At 37.9% G+C, this 23,194-nt stretch overlaps 1 protein-coding gene across 1 annotated transcript in view; it reads left to right on the forward strand.

The window, feature by feature from the left end:
- The window catches only part of VWA8 (von Willebrand factor A domain containing 8), a 391,960-nt gene that overhangs the window by 188,951 nt on the left and 179,815 nt on the right, over positions 1 to 23,194 (forward strand). The window contains exon 22 of the mRNA XM_036757477.1: positions 22,201 to 22,276. Coding sequence (XP_036613372.1) covers positions 22,201 to 22,276 — 76 coding nt within the window. The remainder of the gene's footprint in view (positions 1 to 22,200; positions 22,277 to 23,194) is intronic.

Genomic DNA, 23,194 nt, shown 5'->3' on the forward strand with positions numbered 1-23,194 from the left:
CCTTTGACCTCCTTTGGGTATAAGTCCAACAGTGGGATCTCTAGGTAAAAATCTACAGATATTTTAAATCCCTCTCATCATAGAATTCCAATTTTTTTCCCCACAACTATTATGCCAATTCATAGTTCTACCATCAAACAGTGTAGTAATTTGCTTGTCTCATATAGTTCCTTCAACATTCACTATTTCGGATTTTTGTCATCTTAACAAATTTTATAGCTGTGAAAATGTCTGTTATTTTAGTTTGCATTTCTCTTGCTGGGGATTTGGAGCAGTTGTTCATCTAATTGTTAATAAATATATCAATAGGGTGCAATTCTTTTGAAAACTGTTCATATCCTTTAACTGTTATCAGAGAATGACTCTTTGTCTTACATATTTGTATTAATTTGCTACCTTTCTTGAATATCAGACTTTTATCAGATATTTCAATGAAAAAATATTTTCCCCAGTTAAGTTTCTTTTCCTATCCTAGGGAAGAACATGTAATTTTTCAAATGCTATTTTAAACATCCTTACCCCCCATGCCTGGAATGTACTCCCACTTCGTGTCACCCTAATAGAATCCCTAACTTCATTAAGTGCTCAGTTCAAGTGCCACCTCCTACTAGAAGCTTCTGATAACCATATTTGCTTGTGCCCTTCCTTTAAAAATTACCTTGTACATATTTTTAACATTTATTTTTATTTCTGTATGTTGAAATAAGAAAATAAGTCTAGTTGCTTCCTTTTGTTACCTGAAAAAATCAACCAACATTTATTAAGCACCTACTATGTGCCAGGCACTTTGCTGGGGATACAAAAAGGGACAAGAGACAGTCCCCACCCTTAAGGAGTTTACAATCTAATGGGGGACACAACATGCAATCAAATATGTAAAGCAAGCTATACAGAGAGTAAATAGGAAATAATTATAGAGGGAAGGCATCAGAATTAAGGGGGTTGAGGAAGGGTTCCTATTGAAGGTAAGTGACCTAGTTCTATGGTCTGGACCCTCAGGTTTAGTCTGGTTGGTTTTCCATTGTAATTCCTGTCATTATGTTAACTTATAAAGGGTGATCTATTTTTTTAATTACTTTTATGTCTTTCTTTGCTGGTTTCCTGTTAGTAAAGGGTTATTGTGGTTGAAGTTCTTGTTTTCATTTAAACAGTCTGAAGCAAGGAGAAAAATTTATCAATAATTTGAAGCCTTCTGCGATTTCTATTTACTTTGTGTTTTAGTTCTCATGTTTTTTTCTAAAAACAACAAAACTATTACAGTTCAAACCCCATTGTATACAGGATATATTCAGTTTTCATTGAATTTCAGTGAATTTTTTCATGTTAGATTTTTCACATATCCATGATTTTATACCTGTAGGAATATACTCTTTCTCCTAATGCAAAAACCAGTCTCAGTCTCTGTAGATAATTTAGAGAGTTGATCTAGCCAAAAATAAACCATCACCTCATGGCCATGTTTCTGATCATAAGCCTCTCTGACCTTAGCTTGAGTATTCAAAACTTCTGTTTGGTATAGTTTGGACCTTCATCAGTTTGTGCCTAAGAATGCAGCACCTTTTGTGTGCTTCACTGATGAAGCATTAGAGTAGAATCTAATAAAAGAAAAGTAGATTTTCTCTCAAAATGCATTTTTTAGAAACAATTCACTAGGAAGAAATTAATTGTACCTACAGGCAGTGTTTTGCTGCAGATTGTGCTTAACCTTTAGAGGCTTATTCTCTTTTCTTACTTTTACAAATTGCCTTGTTCTCATACAATCTAATTATTTTTATTAAAACTGGGATCATTTAAAATTATCCTTCAAGCTTTAATGACCCTAATTTTAAAAAACCACCTCTAAATCGCCGATTTGAAAGTGGATAGTTTTAACAATTTGGTAATACTCAAAATAGTTTCATTAAAATCCCCCTCAGTGTCTTACAGAGTTTTAATTTATCATAGACTGTTCTGCCTTCCCCTCCTAAAGTAACCTTTTATTAACTATGTATGTTTTTATATATGCTCATTTATATTCACAATTCCCCGATTAGAATATAATCTCCTTAAGGTCAAGGACTGTTTTTACTTTTTCTTTGTATCCTCAGTGTTTAACCTGGAATTTAGTTCCATCTGGCACCTCTGAAACACTTACTAAATTTTTGTTGATTGATTATAGTATTGGAGTAAATTTTAGAACCTTAGATATCAAAAGATAACTTAACATTCCCATATGTTTAATTCCAAATAGCCACTAAACTATTGGTTAAAGAAAAATTACTTTAGGTAATTTGGGAAGGAGGTAAAGTCCTGGTATGATTCCCCATTATTGTGTTGAGTTGTTCCCAAAGGCTTTACCAGTAGAACACAAAAGTTGGCAGATCCTACCAACCAGGAGATGCTTCACATACAGGTGTGGCAAAAAAAAAAAAAAAAAAAAAACTTGATAAACTTGGAAGACCAGCTGACCTAGGCTCCCAAGGAGAGGCTCATTACCAAGCTGATCGTAGAGTGTTAGCTATAGCATTTTTCAAAGATATCTAAATATCTTTTTTTTTCCATTTTCTTCCAACAGGTTTTTCCCAAATAGTCCCATCTTAATAGCCTTTAGTTGCTTTCCTCAAATACATTATAAGACTGCTCATTAGGCATAATCCAGTAGAAACAGGGAGCAAATTATAGCAGTCTTGAATTGTGATGAGTCAGAAACTCATTTGTGTGAGTAAATTAAAGCTTTCAGTCCATGAAATTCTTTAATCCTCAGCAGCAAATAGTTAACAGGCAACTCACCTTCAGAATATTTTCCTCTTCTTAGGAACTTAGTACAATCAGCCTTATTTTCCCAATATCTTGTGTAACTTTTAAAAAAAAAGACAGTTTGGTTTCTGTAAGTAAGGGTGCTTTTATTGAAATAATATCTAAGCTGTTTTTAAAATAACTTTATGTATTATAATTTAAATATAAAATAAAGCATAATTTTACATATTAAACAGAACCTTTTTCTTTTTCCTGTGATGGGTACCTGGAAAGGATGAATAACAAGAACATAACAAAAGCTGCTTTCATCCTCAGAATTCCTCCTTATCAGAATGAATTTAATGCAGTATCATAGTTTTTGCATATAGTTTCTTCAAACCATGAATTAGAAGTCTGATAAATTAACTAGTTGTATTGCTATAAAAATTCAGTTGTTAGAAGACAGCTTCAATTACATTTTTCTTTTCTTTAATTTATTTGCTTTGCCTTCTTATTTTATACCACAGTCAATTTCTCATAATCTGCCCCACCTTCATTGAGCCCAGTCTTGAAACTAAACAAAACAGTTAAGATAAAAAATCTGACTATATATACAATATCTTGCACCCATATATAGCCACTTCTCTGGGAGGGAAGGAGGTAGAATGTGTTTCATTGTTCTTCCATACCAAGATTAATAATTCAGTTCCCATTTTAAAAGTTTAATTCAGTTGGAAGACATGATTTTTATGCTCCTGTGAAGTGATATAATTATTAAGATATAAAAAAATTGAATTTGTCTCTTTTACTGAAGATGATACAAGAGTTTCTCTTGTCTTTTCAGTGCTGAAAAGTGTCATATTGATTCTAAGTATGTGACAGTTAAGGTGAGAAACACATTATGTTGCTATAAAAAGTTTGGGGATTTTTTTATTCTTCCTACATTGTCCTCCTCCTGAAATTCTAGAACATGAGCAGAGTGATTTAAGGATGATTGATCTCTGTTTTTGATTTGTTCTGAAATTTAAAGATGGATTTAAATTTGGATTTGAGTATGATTTAGTTGTTGGTAAAGTATATCCCAAAAGGGTGTCCCAAAAGTCTTAATACAATTTTAAAAATTAAAACTGTACTAAGATTTTGGGGACATTGTGTATAAAAAATGAATTAATAGCTTCACTAAATCCCCAGAAACAGAAAATAGTCAAATAAATATTGGAACTTAAGAACAAACTTTCATGTGTGAAAAGCTTTTAAATTTTGTTAATTTTTGCTAGAGGATGTTCCTTACTGGGAGTTTCCTGTAATAGTGAAATATTGATAAATTATAACAGTACATGGCTGCACTTTAACCAAAATCTCCCAAAGCTTCATTTTAAGAGCAATATACTTTAGCTACGGTAAATATAGAAAAATTTTGCAGACAATTGAAAAAGAAAAGCTTTTAATTTCCTACATAAGTCAGTGATAGCAGGTAAGGGGAGCAAGCCATGGAATCAGAGCTATATATAGTAAGACTTAAAGCTTAGGCTAATGTAGTGGGGGGCTTGGTAGCCACCAGCACAGACTTGTGTAGTTAATGACAGAGAATGGAGATATTAAGAGCAAGAGAGGAGACTGGAGTCCACCTATGAAAAGCTAGGGCAAAAAGGGAAGCTTGGAGTCAAAAGCAATATCCTAGTCATCCCCTACACAAATGTTCTTAGCCTTTTTTTATGTCATAGACCCCTTTGGCAATTTTTGAAGACTATAGACCCCCCTTCTCAGAATCCTGTTTTTAAATCCATAAAGTAAAATGCATTGGATTGCAAAGGAAACCAGTTACAGTGAAATACATTTAAGAATTTTTTTTAAGTTCACAGACCCCAGGTTAAGAACCCCTGTTAAGAACCCATAGATATTGAGGGACCTCCTAAAGATTCAGTGCCCAGAAAGCCATATGCTGTGGGGAAAGCAGCCGCTTCTGCAACTGGGGCACTTGGGGCTGCTAGACTGTGGCCGGGGGTGGGGCAGGGGGTGCGGTTAACAGACCTATGATGGGCAGTGTTTAGATCTGTGACTGCTTGAGCTGTTATAAGTCACCACTGAGCTGGTTGCCCATGTTAGAGCTAAAATGATACCTGACCACACTCCTGCATATACCCTATGTACTATGATATACAATTTTACATAATAGGGCCCAGAGAAATAAAAACCAAAGTGTTCTATGAGGTCTGAGGAGAAAGGTCATCATTGACCAAGGGACCAACAACTGTTCCTGGAGGCAAGGTAGCATTTGAATTGGTATATGAGAACTAGCCATTCTACCGGGGGAGGTCATTCTTTGTATTGCGAAGAGCACAGACAAAAGCACAGTGCCTGTTTAGGGATAAAGATGGGGGACAGAAAGGAATCCATCTTGATTGGACCATAGTAGTACCAGTGGGTAGAGCACCAGGCCTGGAGTCAGGAAGACTCATCTTCCTGAGTTCAATATGGCCTCGGACACTTACTAGCTGTGTGACCCTGGGCAAGTCACTTGACCCTTTTTTGCCTCAGTTCCTCTTCTGTAAAATGAGCTGGAGAAGGAAATGACAAGCAACTCTAATATTTGTGCCAAAAAACCCCAAATGAGGTCACAAAGAGCCAGATATGACTGAAAAAGACTGAACAATAACTCAGTACTTAATTGTCAAGCAGCCCAAATGCCAGTTTTGATTGATTTATATAGTATTTTGCATAAATCACTTTTCCCCCCACAGAAACCCTGTGAGTTAGGTAATTCAAGTAGTATCATTCCCTTTTACAGTTGAAAAGACAGAGGTGAAAAGAAGTTGAGTGATTTGCCAAAGGACACAGAGTAAGTGTTAAAGCCAGAATGGAAACCCAAGCCTTGATTCTGGGCCCACGCTTTCTTCACTAGCCCATATGGACAATAGTTTCAGCTGCACTTCTCATTTCTGGTCTTGTATCCCCGACCTCCATAGCCGGGCCCCTTTTACCTTACAGCCATTGTGATGCTTATAGCCCCAAGCATCATACTCTGTTGGCTGGCTTTTCTTTCCCAAAAATAATCTGAAGTACATGTGGCTTTTTTGTTCAGGGTTAATTTAAAAGGGAAGAAATAATGATGAAAAGAAGAACCAGACACCAAAGTATAGCGAAGTATAGACAAGGAATAGGAGTTAATAGTTTGTACTCTGCCCCCACATCAGACCTCATTTGGAGAATTGCGTTCCATTCTAGATAACAGTTTAAGAAAAGCACTGATAAGCTAGAGAATGTCCAGAGGAGGGCAGCCAAGACGCTGAAGGGCCTTGAGTCTATATTACATAAGAATTGAAGAAATTGAGTGTGTGTAGCCTGGAGAAGAGAAGAAACGTGAGGAGACATGATTGCTGTGTTCAAATAGTTAAGAGATGCCTTGTAGAAGAGAGACTAGATTTTTTTCATTTGGCCCCAGAAGGCAGAACCAAGAGCAGCAAATGGAAGTTGAAAAAAGGTAAATTAGGTTCAATGTCAGGAAAAATCTCCTTCTGGGGAGAGCTATCTGAATATGCAATGATCAACCTTGAGCTGTGGGTTCCCCCTCCTTAGAAATTCCCAAAAGGGAAGACTCATTTGGAATGCAAGAATGGCCATTCCTTTCACTGAACTAAATGTCAAGATCTCCTCTAATCCTCAGGATCTACAAGTGTGAATCTGACCAGCATTCACCTGTCCAACATCAAGCTAGGGCTGACTATTTACACTCACTCTGAGCCATCAGAATCTCAACAATGACCAAGTGAGGGTTGGGCTGGGGCTCATTGTTGGCCAATCAGTGAGAGCTAGAGTGATTTGGGTTTAAGGCATGGTCCATAAAAAAGAAATCTAGCCCATAAACCCCAAGATATCTTGCTAGATTTCAGCGATCAAAATTTCCATTCCTTTGGGCAGAGCACCCACAGGTAAGGGTATGATTCCCTAGGTGGACAGAGGGGAAGGAAGGAAGGGAGGGAGGGAAGGAAGGAAGGAAGGAAGGAAGGAAGGAAGAAAGGGAGGGAGGAAGGGATTTTCCCCTGCGTGGCCTTAGGCAAGTCAGTTAACCTCCATGAACTCAATTTCTCAATGTTCTCATCTGTAACATGAGGGGATTAGATGGCCTTTGAGGAACACCTCTAGGCTTGGTGATCCAGATCGATGATCTTGGACTTGCTTTAGATAAGGAATGTAATAGGATAGGACAAATTAGGTAGCCCTAAGCTACCCAGAAGATTCTTGATTCCTTTCTTGTGACTCATCTTATACCTGTCATCAGCTCTGCTTGAGTCTTTGCCATCCTCCTGCCTTTCAGAAACTCATCAGAACTGTCTGAAGCCCTACCTGGCCCCACCTGGGCCTGCTTTCCTTTTCCCAAACTTCTGAGCCTTTCTCAAAGTACCTGCAAAAACTCTTAATTCTTAGAAGGCTATTGATCTCATCAAAGTATAAATATGATTAATTTATACATGTATCTATAAAAATATGATTAGTCATACCATTGTATTATAGAGCATAATCCATTTCCAGGAAAGAGGGAATTTTAATACAAGTAAATCTTTTATTATTGTAATATGTGAGAGATAATTTTCAGTATTCAGTATTCCCTACTCAGTCCAGACCCATATCTACTCTACCTGAGGCCCCTACTTACTAATCTGCATCTATAAGTAGAAATAAATCAAATATAGTTGCATTAAAGTTACAAACTGTTGCATAACCTCAGAAAAATATTGTTTTTACTGAATCATCATTTAGGAAGAGCATGTGGGCTGGCAGAAAGAACTGGGAATATTGGAAACCATGGGAATATCAGTATGAATATGTTCAACAGGATACAGGAACTTGACAGCTCGAAATTTTTGTGTTCATACAGATGAAATTTCGAAGGATAAATGTAAAACTCTGTCTGAGTTTTAAAAAACAAGTTTGAGTCTACTGGTTGGGGGAAACATAGGTAGATTGTTTCCTTGGAAAAAAAATCTGGCATTTTAGAAATTGACTTAAAGATGAGTCCCAGTGTGATATAGCATCCAGGAAATCTACTGCTGCATTTAAAAAAGCATGCTGTGTAGGACTAGATATGTCTTACTTTAGATTGTAAGATCTTTGAGGGCAGAGAGTATCTTTGCCTCTTTTTGTATCCCTTGGACTTAGCAAAGTGCCAGCATATAGTAGATGCTTAATGAATGTTTGTTGTACGACTGTCTTTGCTGTGATTAAACCACATATGGAGTATTGTGTTCCATTCTGGGCTCTGTTTTAGAAATGACATTGATAACCTGCAGAGCATCAAGAGGAGAATGACTAAGATATCTGATAAAGGATTTTGAAATCATGCCATGTGAAGACCAATTGAAAGGAATGTTTAGCCTGTTAAAGAAAAGTCTCAGTTGAAACAGGATGACTATCTTCAGGTATTTGAAGCGTTCTCAGGGAGAAGAGAGATGAAAATTTGTTTTACTTGTCCTTGGAGGACAGAACTTAGTGCAGTGAATAGAAGTTGTAGAAGCAAATGTAAGACTAATATAAGGAAAAAATCCCAGCTGACCATTAGTGGAATAATTTGCCTTAGGGGTAGTGGGTTTCTCCTTCTAAGGATATGCAATAAAAGCTTAGATGACAGCTTGAGAGTATGATTTTCAGAAGATTATTGTTCAAGTTGGGATAGATGGCCTCTGAGGTAAGAGTCTTTGATTCTGTGATTAATAATTATGAAAGATTCACAGTAGGTGAAAGTGGAAAGGGATTTTAGAACTCTTATCCTCCAATCTACCCCCACATTTTTGTATAGATGAGGTAATTAAAGTTGAAAAAGTAACTTGTCCCAGTTGACACTGAGTGGCAGAGCCAGCACTGGCACCCAGTCTCCTTATTCCCATCCCATTATTCTTCTCACTATGCCAAAAGGTCTATGTCATTGAGTCTTAACTCCTGATAGAGAAGGCATCTATTCATGTGCCATTCCAGTGCTCATCTCTTTGACTTAAACCCCTGGCCTTTGCTGCCTAGGCCCCTTCCCCTAGTAGCTACTACTTTTACTTTCTGGTTAATCTCTTGGAGTCCAGCCAGTCTTTCTCTCTCTTGTGCATCCTGCTTGGGCCATAGCTACTTTGATGAACACATTCCATATGATTCATTCAGTTTAAAAATTGTAGAAGATATTGTTGACAAGAGAGATTCTTTTCTTCCACATTTTTATTTCAGATTTGAATTATAATTTGAAAACATTTTGGATTGATATAAAATGTAATTTTTCCCTTTAACTTTTAATTACAGTTCATAAGAGAGTTGGTATAATGTTATTTTTGCTATTATGTAACCAATACATTGAGGAGATAAAAATTAAGTTTACAAAATTACTGGTAAATCTGAAAATGAAAGAATGCGAAGAGGGAGCTTTGATTTGTGAGTATAAAAGCCTGCATGATTATCATTAAAGCTTAGATTTAGTTAAATTTGTTCATTATATCTTTTTAAGTAATTTAAATTAGTTAATCTAAAGGTCACTTTGAATAGATCCAAGTTAGTGTGGGGGAAAGTCTGGCATTTAAATGGAGAAAAATCAATTGAGTAGCAGTTCAGTGGAGTGTGAAAAAAATTAATTCACATGGATATCCTATTTGGTTCATCTAAAATTGTGTGGACTAGCAGGTTATAATAAATCATGTGATTATATGTCAGATTTCTTGCAAAATGTCAGCTATGTAAGTAATTCTGAGAACTAATTTATTTTACTGTCAATACATTCAAATTTATTTTAAAATATGGTATCTTATAATGAAATGCATCTACTAGAAAACCACACTAAATTAGCCAAAGAATAAAAATTTCTAAACTGTTGGAGATAGATAGGATGTTGTTAGAAATCATCTAGTCCAACCCCTCATCTTACAAATAAATAGAGATCTAAAGCATTAAAGTGATTTTGTTCAACATTATTCAAAAGGGATTAAGAAATGGAACTGAAGTTTTAATCTAGAACCTTGTACTCCAAACCCAGTGTTCTTTCCACTACACCAGTGAATTAGCCATGAATTTTTAAAAATCTGTCCAATTGATTTTGCTTTTGTGAAGGAAAATGTCTTGACCTAGGAAGAGGCCATTCCTAACTCCTTTTCATAATAATGTTGCTTTTAATTTTCTCATAGCCTTTACAGGGAGCAGGAGTGCTAAAAGTGCAAGTCAGTGAAAGGGTGTATATAATTGTTGATTATACCTCCCTCTTACTGAGGATGCTGGAAAGATTATGAGAGAACAGAGCATTAAAGGGTCAATTAGCCATTTATTCAGTCATCAAGCACTTATTAAGTGCTAGCTGTGTGTCAAGTTCTGTGCTAAGTCCTGGGGATACAAAAGTCAAACAGCCCCTGCTCTCTAGGAGCTTACAGTCTAACAAGGAGAAACAGCATGTTTACAGATAAAAACAATACAAGATAATTGGGGTGGAGGGTGGATCAGGAAGAGCTTTATATAAAAAAAACCACTTGAGCTCAGTCTTGAACAAAGTGAGGAATAATAAGAGTTGGAGGACAGAGACAGCCATAAAAAGACACAAAGATGGGAGATGGTGTACTGTGGGTGAGAAGCAATAAGAAGTCCGATTAAATTAGATTGTAATGTGTGTGAGGGCAATAGTATTAATAAAAATGGAAAGATAGAATGGGGTCTGGTATTGAAGAGCTTCAAATACCAACAAAAATTTATATTTAGTCCTATAGGAATTGGAAACCCACCGGTGACTGTTGAGGAGAGGAGTGACTTGGTCAGACCTGAACTTTAAGAAAATCACTTTGGTAGTACTTTGGAGGAAGGTTTAGAAAGGGGAGAGACTTGAAGCTGGGAAATCAGTTAGGAGCCTATCAATTAGGAGGACTATTGCAGTAGTCAAGGCAAGAGGTGATGAGATACTGAAGCCTGGTGGCCATGTGAGTGCCAAAAAGGAAATAAATGTTGTGCCTTCGGAGGTGGAGGTGGAGCCAAGATGGTAGAGAAAAGGCAGAGACTCATCTGAGGCCTCCCTCAAATCTCTCCATGTACCCTCAAATAATACCTCAGCACAAATTCTAGAGCAGCAGAACCCACAAAAGGATGGAGTGAAACAATTTTCCACACCAAGACAACTTTGAAAGTAGGTAGGGTGAGAGAGGAGTATAGTCTACTGCAGACTGTGCCAGTGCAGACCTGGCCCTAGCAAACCAGGAGCAGGCCTTGGGGTCTACTGAATAGTGGCAGCAGTGGTAGATTCTGGATCTCTCAGCCTGTAGATGGTAAGGGAGTTGGACAACTGGTCTGAAGGATATTACAGGGGTCCCTTTCCTAGGACTGGGGGTAGGACTCTGTTGCATTGCCTATAGTTGGATCTTGACTGCAGTTCTGGGTCTGAGTCCCAGGGCATGGAGGAGCTCTGGCACACAAGAGCTTGTGGCCACAAGGGAGCTGGAACTTTGGTCACAGTTCCAGGGTGGAAAAAAGTGCTTGTGGTTACTCAAAGACAAGTACACAATACAGGAGAGTAGTAAATACACCTCTCCCTAGATCATGCCACCTTAGAAGAACTAAAAACTTACAAGTCCCCAGAATTATTGCTATGATCAGCTTCACAAAAAAACCTGAAATTTGGGATGGTGCCCTCTCCACACCAAAAGCAGAGCCCCGCTTTAGCAGAGAGTTAAAAGTCAAGAAATAGGCTGGAAAATGAGCAAATGGCAGAAAAAGCGCCTGAGTATAAAAAGTTACTATGGTGACAAAGAAAATCAAAACACAAACATAGAAGAAGACAACAAAGTCAAAACTCCTATAAGAATTGGCCTTAGGCCATAGAATAACTCAAAAAGAATTTTAAAAATCAAGTAAAAGAGGTAGAGGAAAAATTAGGAAGAGAAGTGAGAGTGATGCAAGAAAATCATGAAAAAAGAGTCAACAGCTTAGTAAAGGAAGCACAAAAAATACTTAAAGAAAATAATACCTTAGAAACACACTAAACCAAATGGTTAAAGAGGCACAAAAATCCAATGAAGAAAAGAATGCCTTGAAAATCAGAATTGGCCAAATGGAAAAAGATATATAAAAATTCAGTGAAGAAAACACTTCCTTAAAAATCAGAATTGGCTAAGTGGAAAAGAAGATACAAAAGCTCACTGAAGAAAATAATTACTTAAAAATTAGAATTAGGCAAGTAGAAGTTACTGGCTTTATGAGACATCAAGAAATAATAAAACAAAGTCAAAAGAATGAAAAAAATAAAAGAAAATGTGAAATATCTCATTGGAAAAACAATTGACCTACGTGAGAAACATGGTTTTGGGGATCACTGGACTTCCCCAAATTGTGAGAAACACGGTTTTGGGGATCACTGGACTTCCTAGGCAGGGCCAAAGTCCTGAGGAAGAACCCTGTTGATAATCCCTAAGGAAGGCTGTGCAGACTGCAGGACTCTCAGAGGAAGACCAAGTGGTAGCCCCCCTTAATCTGTGGGGATCACAGGGCCTCCTAGGGGTCAGACCCTAAGGAGGACCAAAGTGATGGCCCCTTAGAACGACGGTAAAATCACAAGGCTCCCAAGACAGGGCCAGAAGTCCCAAGTGATGTCCCCTTAAGAAGGCTGTGCAGACCGCAGGGTTCCCCAGGGAAATCCCGAGTGGTAGCCCTCTTAACACCGCAGTGGGGATCACAGGACCCCCCAAGGCAGGGTCAGGAAGTTAGCCCGAGATGTGCTTCTGCAGCTCATTGCTTTCCTTTTCCCATGACCTTGGGAAGATCCATGTGATTTGCCCATTCTCACCCAAAGAACTCAGAACCAGAGTGGGCAGAGGAAGGCATTTATTATGCTCCTCAAGGGAGCGGGTGTAGTGCTCACTGGGAACGCTCACATTGATACAGCAGCAGGAAGGGGGAGGCGGGGCTGGTGGTAACCATTCCCTCCACTACTGCTGCAGTTATGGTTAGTTTACATTCTTTACTTTTTACATAGTTTTCCTAGGTTATACAGTTTATATAGGTAGGATAATAAGGATACAGAAACAAAAGCGAAGTTAATTAGATTTTCCTTGTCTGAGTTTAGGATTAATCTACATTCTTTATTTCCCCTACCTTCCCTCTTTAACATATGCAAATTATGCAAATCAGTAGGCCTGGACTCTGGACCAAGACCAGGCCCTTGATAAGCTTGAACTGGTTCAACCAGTTTGGCCTCTCTAGTACCCCTGACTGCCTACGTCATGCTTTCCTCAAATGGCTCGTTTAAGCATGTGTACAAGCCTCTGACCTGACTGACCTAAGGCCTGGTTTCTGCTAAAGCAGGGGTGGGGGAGGGGGGGAAGTACACCTTCAGTTCTGTGGAAACAAAACCCCTCCTCCCATTTCTTACACCTAGAAAATAGATCCAAGAGAGATAATTTAAGAATTATTAGAGGGGCAACGAGGTGGCACAGTAGGGACAGCTAGGTGGTGCAGCAAGTAGAGCACCAGCCCTGGAGTCAGGAGGACCTGAATTCAAATCTGGCCTCATACACTTGACACACTTACTAGCTGTGTGACCTTCAGCAAGTCACTTAACCCAATTGCCCTGCCTTTCCTCCTCCAAAAAAAAAAATTTATTGGACTGTCTGAAAGCCATGATTAAAAAAAGAGCCTAGACATGGATCTTTCAAGAAATTATCAAAGAAAACTGCCCTGATGTCCCAGGACCAAAGGGAAAAATAAAAATTGAAAGAATCCAGTGGTCACTTCCTAAAAGAGACCCCAAAATGAAAACTCTCAGGAATATTATAGCCAAATTCCAGACCTCCCAGATCAAGGAGAAAATATTGCAGGAAGCCAGAAAGAAACAATTCAAATATCAGGGAGCCATAGTCAGGATAACACAAGATTTAGCTGCTTCCACATTAAAGGATTGTATGGCTTGGAACTTGATATTCTGGAAAGTACAGGAGTTAGGATTGTGGGGGGTGTGGGGGGGAGGTAGAGCCATAATGGCAGCTGGAAAGGAGGGACTTGCTTAAGCTCTCCCCCAGGTCCCTCCAAACACTTGTAAAAAATGGCTCTGAACAAATTCTAGAGCTGCAGAACCCACAAAATAGCAGAGGGAAACAGGGCTCCAGCCCAGGACAGCCTGGATGGTCGTTGGGAAGAGTCTATCACACAGAGCTGGTAGTGGAGTGGAGCACAGCCCAGCATGGGCCAGACCAGGAGCCAGGCGGAACAGGCCATAGGGCCCTGAATCATTATGCTGTGGCAGTTACCAGAGTTCTCAACCCACTAATGCCAAAGACAACAGAGGTTAGTGGAAAATGCTGGATTTGAGTGAGAGTAGTTTGCAGTCGGCCCCATCCCAGGGGGTGGCGGAGGTGATGCAGCTGTGCAGCTGCTTCCAGAGCTCCAGCTGAGGTTGCTTCTGGCCCCAGGCCCACCCAGTGGAAGGAATTAAGTAGCAGATCAGAGTGGGAGTATAGAGTCTGCTTTGCCCTGCTTGGATCTGGGTCGTGATCCTAGTTGGCAGTTCTTGGGGGAGGAGGAGTGCTGGTGTGGCAGAGCTTGCTGTGTAGAAGTAGCTCAGAAAACAGCAGTGCGGCCCCTAAAGCTTGGGACAAAGTGCTCTCTACTCTACAAGCAGTCATACCCTGACAAAAAGCTCAAGGCTCAAGTAGGAATATGACCACGTAGCAAAAATGGACTCAGATTCAGACTCAGACTTTAAAATCTTTTTTTGGTGGCAAAGAAGATCAAAACATACGGACAGAAGAAGTCAAAAAAGTCACAGAGCCTACATCAAAAGCTTCCAAGAAAAATATGAATTGGCCTCAGACCATGGAAGAGCTCAAAAAAGGATTTGGAAAAGCAAGTAAGAGAAGTAGAGGAAAAATTAGGAAGAGAAATGAGAGTGATGCAAGAAAATCATGAAAAACAAGACAATGACTTGTTAAAGGAGACCCCAAAAAATACTGAAGAAAATAACACCTTAAAAAATAGACTAACCCAAATGGCAAAAGAGCTCCAAAAAGCCAATGAGGAGAAGAATGCCTTGAAAGGCAGAATTAGCCAAATGGAAAAGGAGGTCCAAAAGACCACTGAAGAAAATACTACTTTAAAAATTAGATTGGAGCAAGTGGAAGCTAGTGACTTTATGAGAAATCAAGATATTATAAAAGAGAACCAAAGGAATGAAAAAAATGGAAGACAATGTGAAATATCTCATTGGAAAAACCAATGACCTGGAAAATAGATCTAGGAGAGATAATTTAAAAATTATTGGACTACCTGAAAGCCATGATCAAAAAAAGAGCCCAGACATCATCTTTCAAGAAATTATCAAGGAAAACTGCCCTGATATTCCAGAACCAGAGGGTAAAATGGAAATGGAAAGAATCTACTAATCGCCTCTTGAAAAAGATCCCAAAAGGAAAACTCCTAGGAATATTGTAGTTGAATTCCAGAGCTCACAGGTCAAGGAGAAAGTATTTCAAGCAGCTAGAAAGAAAGAATTTGAGTATTGTGGAAATACAATCAGGATAATACAAGATCTAGCAGCTTCTACATTAAGATATCAAAGGGCTTGGAATATGATATTCTGGAGGTCAAAGGAGCTAGGATTAAAACCAAGAATCACCTACCCAGCAAAACTGAGTATAATGCTCAAAGGTAAAATATGGACTTTACATAAAATAGAGGAATTTTAAGCTTTGTCAGTGAAAAGACCAGAGCTGAATAGAAAATTTGACTTTCCAACACAAGAATCAAGAGAAGCATGAAAAGGTAAACAAGAAAGAGAAATCACAAGGGACTTACTAAAGTTGAACTGTTTTGTTTACATTCCTACATGAAAAGATGATGTGTATAATTCATGAGACCTCAGTATTAGGGTGGCCGAAGGGAATATACATATATAGAGAGACAGAGGGTACAGGGTGAGTTGAATATGAAGGGATGATATCTAAAAAAAATCAAATTAAGGTATGAGAGAGGAATATATTGAGAGAGGGAGAAAGGGAGAGACAGAATGGGGTAAATTATCTCACATAAAAGTGGCAAGAAAAAGCAGTTTGTTGGAAGAGAAGAGGGGACAGGTGAGGGGGAATGAGTGAATCTTGTTCTCATTGGATTTGACTTGAGGAGGAAATACCATACACACTCAATTGGGTATCTTACCCCACAGGAAAGTAGGGGAAAGGGGATGAAAAAGGGGGGATGATAGAAGGGAGGGAAGATGGGGGAAAAAGTAATCAAAAGCAAACACTTTTGCAAAGGGACAGGGTCAAGGAAGAAAATTGAATAAAGGGGGACAGGATAGGAGGGAGGGAAATATAGTTAGTCTTTCACAACATGAATATGGTGGAAGTGTTTTACATAGTGATACATGTGTGGCCTATGTTGAATTGCTTGCCTTCCTAGGGAGAGTGGGTGGGGAGGGAAGAGGGGAGAGATGCTCAAAAAATTGTTTTTGCATGCAACCGGGAAATGGGGAGAAAATTTTAAAAAGGTAAACATGAAAGAGAAATTATAAAGGATGCAATAAGATTAAACTGTTTACATGCCTACATGAGAAGGTAATACTTATAACTCCTAAGAACTTTATCATTATTAGGGCAGTTAGAAGGAGTATACATAGAGACATGAGTTGACTATGAAGAGATAATTTCAAAAAAGTACAATTAAAGGGTGAGAAAGAAAGATGCACTGGGAAAAGGGGGAAGGTAAAGGAAGAATGAGAAATTATTTCATATAATAGAGGTGTGAAAATGGAGGGGAAGATGAGGGGGGCATGGTGGGCAACACTTACTCTCTTTGGAATTGGCTCATAGAGGGAAAAATATACACACTCAGGTGCAGAAATCTGTCCTACCCTACAGGGAAGTAGGAGGGGAAGGGGATAAGAAAAAGAGGGGACTGATAGAAGGAAGAGTGGGTTAAGAGAGACAGTGGTCAAAAGCCAAAAAAAAAAAAAGTCTTTTGAGGAGGGACAGGGAAAGAGAGAGAAGGATAAATGGGATGGGGGTTGGGAATAGGATAGATGGAAATACAAAGTAATCATAACTGTAAATGTGAATGGGATAGACTTAGCTATAATGGAAACAGATAGCTGAATGGATTAAACCCCACAATCCAAAAATACGTTGTTTACAAGAAACACATTTGAAACAGATACAGAGTAAGGGTAAGGGGCTGGAGCAGAATCTGTTAGGCTTCAGCTGAGGTTAAAAAAGCAGGTGCAGCAATCTCAATCTTAGACAAAGTAAAAGCAAAAATAGAGATAAGCAGGGAAACTACAGTTTTCTAAAAGGTATCATAGACAACGAAGTAATATCAATACTGAATATGTGTATATATATATATATATATACATACATATACATATACATATGCATCAGATGGCATAGCATCCAAATTCTTAAAGGGAAAGTTAAATGAATTACAGGACAGGGAAATAGATAGTAAAACTGTATTAGTGAGGGACCTCAACTTTCCCCTCTCAGAAATAGATAAATCTAACCGTAAAATTAATAAGAAAGAAGTTAAGGAGAAAAATAGAATTCTTGAAAAGTTAGATGATAGACCTCTGGAGAAAATTATATTCAATAAAGTATTTGTGGAAACATTTAAAATTAATTGTAAGCTAAATAATCCTGAAGAATGAGTGGGTCAAAAAACAAATCACAGAAACAATCAGTAATTTCATTAAAGAGAATGACAAGGAGACAACATACCCACGTTTATGGGATACATCCAAAGCAGCACTTAGGAGAAATTTTACATTTCTAAATGCTTACATCAATAAAATAGAGAAAGAGTAGATCAGTGAATTGGACATGCAACTAAAAGAAGTAGAAAAAGAACAAAGTAGAATTCCCCAATTAACTACCAAATTGGAAATCCAGAAAATTAAAGGAAAGATTAATATATTTGAAAGTAAGAAAACCATTGCACTAATAAATAAAACCATTGGTTAATTTGATTTTAAAAAGAAAACTAAATTACCAGTATCAAAAATGAAAAGGGTGAATTCACCACCAATAAAGATTAATTAAAGTAATTAGTGGAGATGAATATTTACAAAAATATAAATTGTCCCAATTAATAGGAAAGGAATTTTTTTCAGTTAAAGCAAGAATGCCCATTATCACCACTGTTATTCAGTATTGTGCTAATATTGTGCTAGCTGTAGAAATAAGAAAAGAAAAAGAAATTGAAGAAATTAGAATAATTAATGAAAAAACAAAGCTATCCCCTCTTTGCAGACAATACAATGATATACTTAGAGAATTAACTAAAAAAACTAGTTAAAATAATGAACGACTTAAGCAAAGTTGCAGGATATAAAATAAACCCACATAAATCATCTGAGAAATTTTATTTAAAATAACTGGAAACAGTATAAAATACTTGGGAGTCTACCTGCCAAGATGCACCCAGGAACTATATGAACATAATTACAAAACAAAACAAATAAAGTCAGATTTAAACAGCTGGAGAAATATCAGTTGCTCATGGGTAGACTGAGTCAATATAAAAATGACAATTCTGCCTGAATTTATTTATTCAGTGTCATACCAGTCAGCTATCAAAAATTATTTTATAGATCTAGAAAAAATAATAAAATTCATTTGGAAGAACAAAACATCAAGAATATCAAAGGAATCAGTGAAAATTATGTGAAGAAAGGTGATATAGCAGTACCAGATCTCAAACTTACTTACAAAGTAATAATCAAGACAATTTGGTACTGGCTAAGAAAAAGAGTGGTGGATCAGTGGAATAGATTAGGTTTACAATACACAGTAGTAAATGACCATAGTATTCTAGAGTTTGATAAATCCAAAAATCTGAGCTTTTGGGGCAGGAATTCACTATTTGATAAAAATTGCTGAGAAAACTGGAAAGCAGTTTGGGAGAAACTAGGTATAGATCAACATCAGTTGGGGAATGGCTGAACAAGTTGTGTTTTATAACCGTGATGGAATACTATTTCACTATAAGAAATGACGAACATGCTACTTTCAGAAAAAACTGGGAAAAGTTATATGAACTGATGCAGAGTGAAGTAAGCAGAACCAGGAAAACATCATACAAAGTAAAGGCAATATTGTACTATGATCAAATGTGAATGACGCAGCTATTCTCAGCAATACAATGATCCAAGACAATTCCAAAGAAATTGTGATGAAAAATGCTATCCTTCTGCAGAGAGACCTGAGAGAGTATGAATGCAAGTTGAGGCATACTTTTTTTTCTTGCCTGCTTTTTTTTCTGGTCTGTTTTCTTTTGCAACATGGCTAATATGGAAATATGTTTTGTATGATGTCATGTATATATAATCTATATCAAATTGCTTGCCTTCTGAACATAGGAGTAGGGAAGGGGAGGAGAGAATATGGAACTCAAAATTTTAAAAATGTTTTTTTTAAGAATTTTACATGTAATTGAGAAAAAATAAATTAAAAAACACACATACATGAAAAAAAATGTTATATACAGAATGCCCCTTCATAACTCTCTGTGGAATTCACTGATGATTAAGCCATGTATTCTGTGAAATGACTTACTTAAATTTAACAACCATGTATTAAACACCTAGAATGTACAAGGCACTGTTCTAGATGCCGGCCCTACAAAGATGGCTCTAACATAGACCCTACTCTCCCAGAGCTTATATAGACTAAGTGGGGAAGACAGGTATACAAATAACTGCTGTACAGGGCAGAGCAATATAGGTCTAAAGAAGTCTAGGTAGAGTGTTAGGAGAAATCTGAGGCAGGGAGAAAACCTTGAAGGGGTTAATGACCACTTCATGAAGGAATTAGCATGTGAATTTGACCTTGCAAGAAATGTGGGACATCAACAAATGGAGGTGTTATGTGAAAAGGTCCATTCATGATTGAAAGATAATATGAGGAATCCCTAAGAAATGGATTAGGGCATGACAGGAAAAGGGAAAAGTATGGAAGAGTCAAATAGCATAGAACACAGACTGTATGAAGGAGAGTAAGATGAAATATGGCTGGAGTTCAATTTCATAGGGCTTTTGAAGGCCAAGGTGAAGAGTTTATATTTTCTTTAATATGAAGTAGAAATATAGAGAAGTAACATGATTTAAACCATTCATTAAGAAGATTGCTTCTAAGGCATCAGTGTGGATGGTAGATATTGTAGGAAGTAAAATGAAGTTTGGAAGACCAGTGAGGAGGCTGTTACAACGGTCTACTCAAGATAACCTGCACTAGAGTACTTATAGCACAAAAACAAATGTGAGAGAGAGATTGGAGGTATAAATTGGTCTACGAGACAAATTTGGATGTCTAGACAATTTAATAGATAGGAAAAATTACTCTGCTTTAAAGACCTCTGAGGGTATCCCATACAGTGCTGTAAAAGTTTCTAATAAGGACCCTTAATCTAGGAAAAGACTTCATTATTTTCAGGATATTTTATTTGAGAATATTATTGACTACCAGAAAAATCAGCTTATTTAAAATTCAATTATTATTTTCCTCTAATCACTTACTCTGATAAAATTATATTGATCTGTGAACTGACCTAAAGGTAGGGAACTGAAGGAAAGTGAAGCCAAGGACCTATGTACCCCACTTGTGGGGTATGCAAATGGCCTGAGACAGGTGAGATATGCCTCTCAGGAGCTCCTAGGAAAAGCTGACTGCCTCCCAGTACTGCCCACAGATAGTCATTCCCTTATGTCAGTTTTCTCTTGCCGAGGTCAAAGGCCAGTCCAAGAATAAAAGTTATAGTTATCTTTTGAATTACTTTAAATGTAAAATCACTATCATTAATTAATTATTTGTTTAATCAATTAGCTTCAGTCCCTACCCCAAGAGGACCAGGGAAATCTCATCTTGAATAGGCTGTCCCTCCTCTTCCCCTCTCATACCCTGAACTTAACAGTTTAAATACATATTAACAATGCTGGCCATATAATTCATTAATAGTAATCAGTAATGCAGAAATATAGGTGAATATTTATCTGATGTATTGGCTCCAGTGGAACTCACAGACAAAGTCACCTCTGTGCCCTGGGAAAGCAGAAGAAAGAAGTTGCTGACTAAAAATTTCTCTTGCCCATCACCACCTACCAGTTCCTCCAAAACACTGGAACCACAGTCCAACAGATCAATTTGTTAGTTAATTCAGTTTCTCTCAAAATAACGTTTTTCTCAGTAATGTTAGTTATCTGCTCTTCTCCTCAGTTCTCATCAGAAATGAAAGACAATTAAACTCACTAAGGTCCTGTTAGGAATTCTGAGATCATTGTCTCCACAGAGTGTTTCTTCCACAGAACCTTTCTTCAAAAGCTATTGAATGTTGAATCTTTCACAGGTTTCTTCTCCAAAGGCACTTAACTATCAGTTACTTAGGAGGGAGAGTTCTTTAGTCTTTCCTAAGTGCTTCAGGCAGGGCAGCTAAGTGGCATAATGGAGAGAGCCCTGGGCCTGGAGTCAGGAAGACTCATCTTCCTGAGCTCCAATCTACATGAGCTTGGGCAAGTCATTTGCCCAGTCACCTGTCTGCCTCAGTTTCCTCATCTGTAAAATGAGCTGGAGAAGGAAATGGCAAACTACTCCAGTATCTTTGCCAAGAAAACCCCATGTGGGATCACAAAGAGTCAAACACAACTGAACAATAAAAGTGCTTCAGGCAACAGGAGGGCAACAAGCATTTATTAAGCTTTTACTGTGTGCCAGAACCTCAGCTAAGTGCTGTGGATACAAATACAAGATAAAAGCAAGATTATCTCTGCCCTCATGGAACTGACATTCTAATGGAGAAAGATAACACAAAAAGAACCTGAAACATTGTAAAGGTGAGGAACAGGAAAGGGATTGGCATAGTGGCAAAGTCTAAAACATAAGAATCAGAGCAAAGAAGGAAAAAAAGGGCTACCTGGTCTCCTTTCCAAAAAGGAGGTCCATGGAGGAACTCAGCAATAGAAAAAAAAGGGTCCCAAGGATGAAAGGATGTTCCAGAGCAATAAAGCAAATGGGATGTGGTGTCAAAGTCTGGAGAGTTAGCAGCAGATCCAGGAGGGAATTAAGGATGGTTGGCGAGAACCCTTTCTCAAAATGGACATTCCAGGAAGAACTCATCAATGGGAGAAGGAAGCCACAAGGGCAGAAGGATGTTCTGGGGTAAGAAGCTAGACTGCTTCCCAGGATGATAGTAGTCTCCAAGAATCTCAAGGGTATATTAACAATATCAAAGGTCTCTATGTGAGTGACCTACTGAACCTTATTATACCTGTAAACCCCTAAACCAGGTCACTTTATGGCTTCTGATCCTCCCGAACAGTATTGTCAACTCTTAAAAATAGGATATTTCAGTCGATAATTTTTGTTTATCTTGCTTTACTATCAAGAAACAAGCTTTTCTCCCTGTTGCTCAAGATTACCAGGAAGGAACAAGTGTTAATTTTTTCTGTTGTATTTGATATCAAAAAAGCATTTTATTTCAGTTGTCATTATGTGTTTGGTTTAATTTTAGGGATACAACTGTACAAACACTTACTCTTCAGCCTTCTGTAAAAGATGGTCATATTGTGTATGAAGACTCTCCATTGGTGAGTATTTCAATCATGAGTGGATATTTTTAAAAATTGTTTTCAGAATGATAACTGCCATTTAGCCTTTGGGAAGGGTTCAGCCTCCATTTTAAATCTGGAAATTCCTTATTACTATGTCAGTTTTGAGAGCAGATATGTAAATGCTAAACCTGAAAAAAGAATTTGTATTTGTTCTGTTTTTCCTGTCTCATGGTGAATGCTAAGTGGTGATCTTCCCCCATTGATATAATAAAAATAAAAGAGGCCACATGGTTTCATGGATAGTATCGGGCAGAAGTATTAAACTCTGACCAGCCAGCAACTGGAAATGTCAAACTCCAGGCAGCTCAGGGCCAGATTACAGTGTCATTGGGAAATGTTTGACAAATACATGACAACATAAATAATGTTAATTTGTGTTTTCCTAAGTCAGTATTGACTCAGTAGGGCCCCCACCCCACTACCCCTTTGTATTTGATTTTGGCACCTGTGGTATCCTCTATAAAGAGTTGTCACATACTGGCTGTGTGATGCCAGGCAAGTCACCCAACCACTCTGAGAGCCTGCCAGTTTACAAGGTACAGAGACAGACTGGACCCTGCATTGGGAGAGGGAGTTTTCTCACCCAGGAATTCCTTATACCAGTGAAATCATAGGTCCAGGATAGTATCGGGCAGAAGTATTAAACTCTGACCAGCCAGCAACTGGAAATGTCAAACGCCCTGGCAGCTCAGGGCCAGATTACAATGTCATTGGGAAATGTTTGACAAATACAAAACAACATAGATAATGTTAATTTGTGTTTTCCTAAGTCAGTATTGAGTCAGCAGGGCCCCCACCCCTTGCCCCTGTTTCTAATGTAATAGTGGTAATGCTGATAATTGCTGACAATTAGGAAGAACTTGTCATTCATTATCTAGTTTGATTTTCATAAGA

Source organism: Trichosurus vulpecula, chromosome 4, assembly GCF_011100635.1.
Source record: "Trichosurus vulpecula isolate mTriVul1 chromosome 4, mTriVul1.pri, whole genome shotgun sequence".
NCBI classification, from domain to species: Eukaryota; Metazoa; Chordata; class Mammalia; order Diprotodontia; family Phalangeridae; genus Trichosurus; species Trichosurus vulpecula.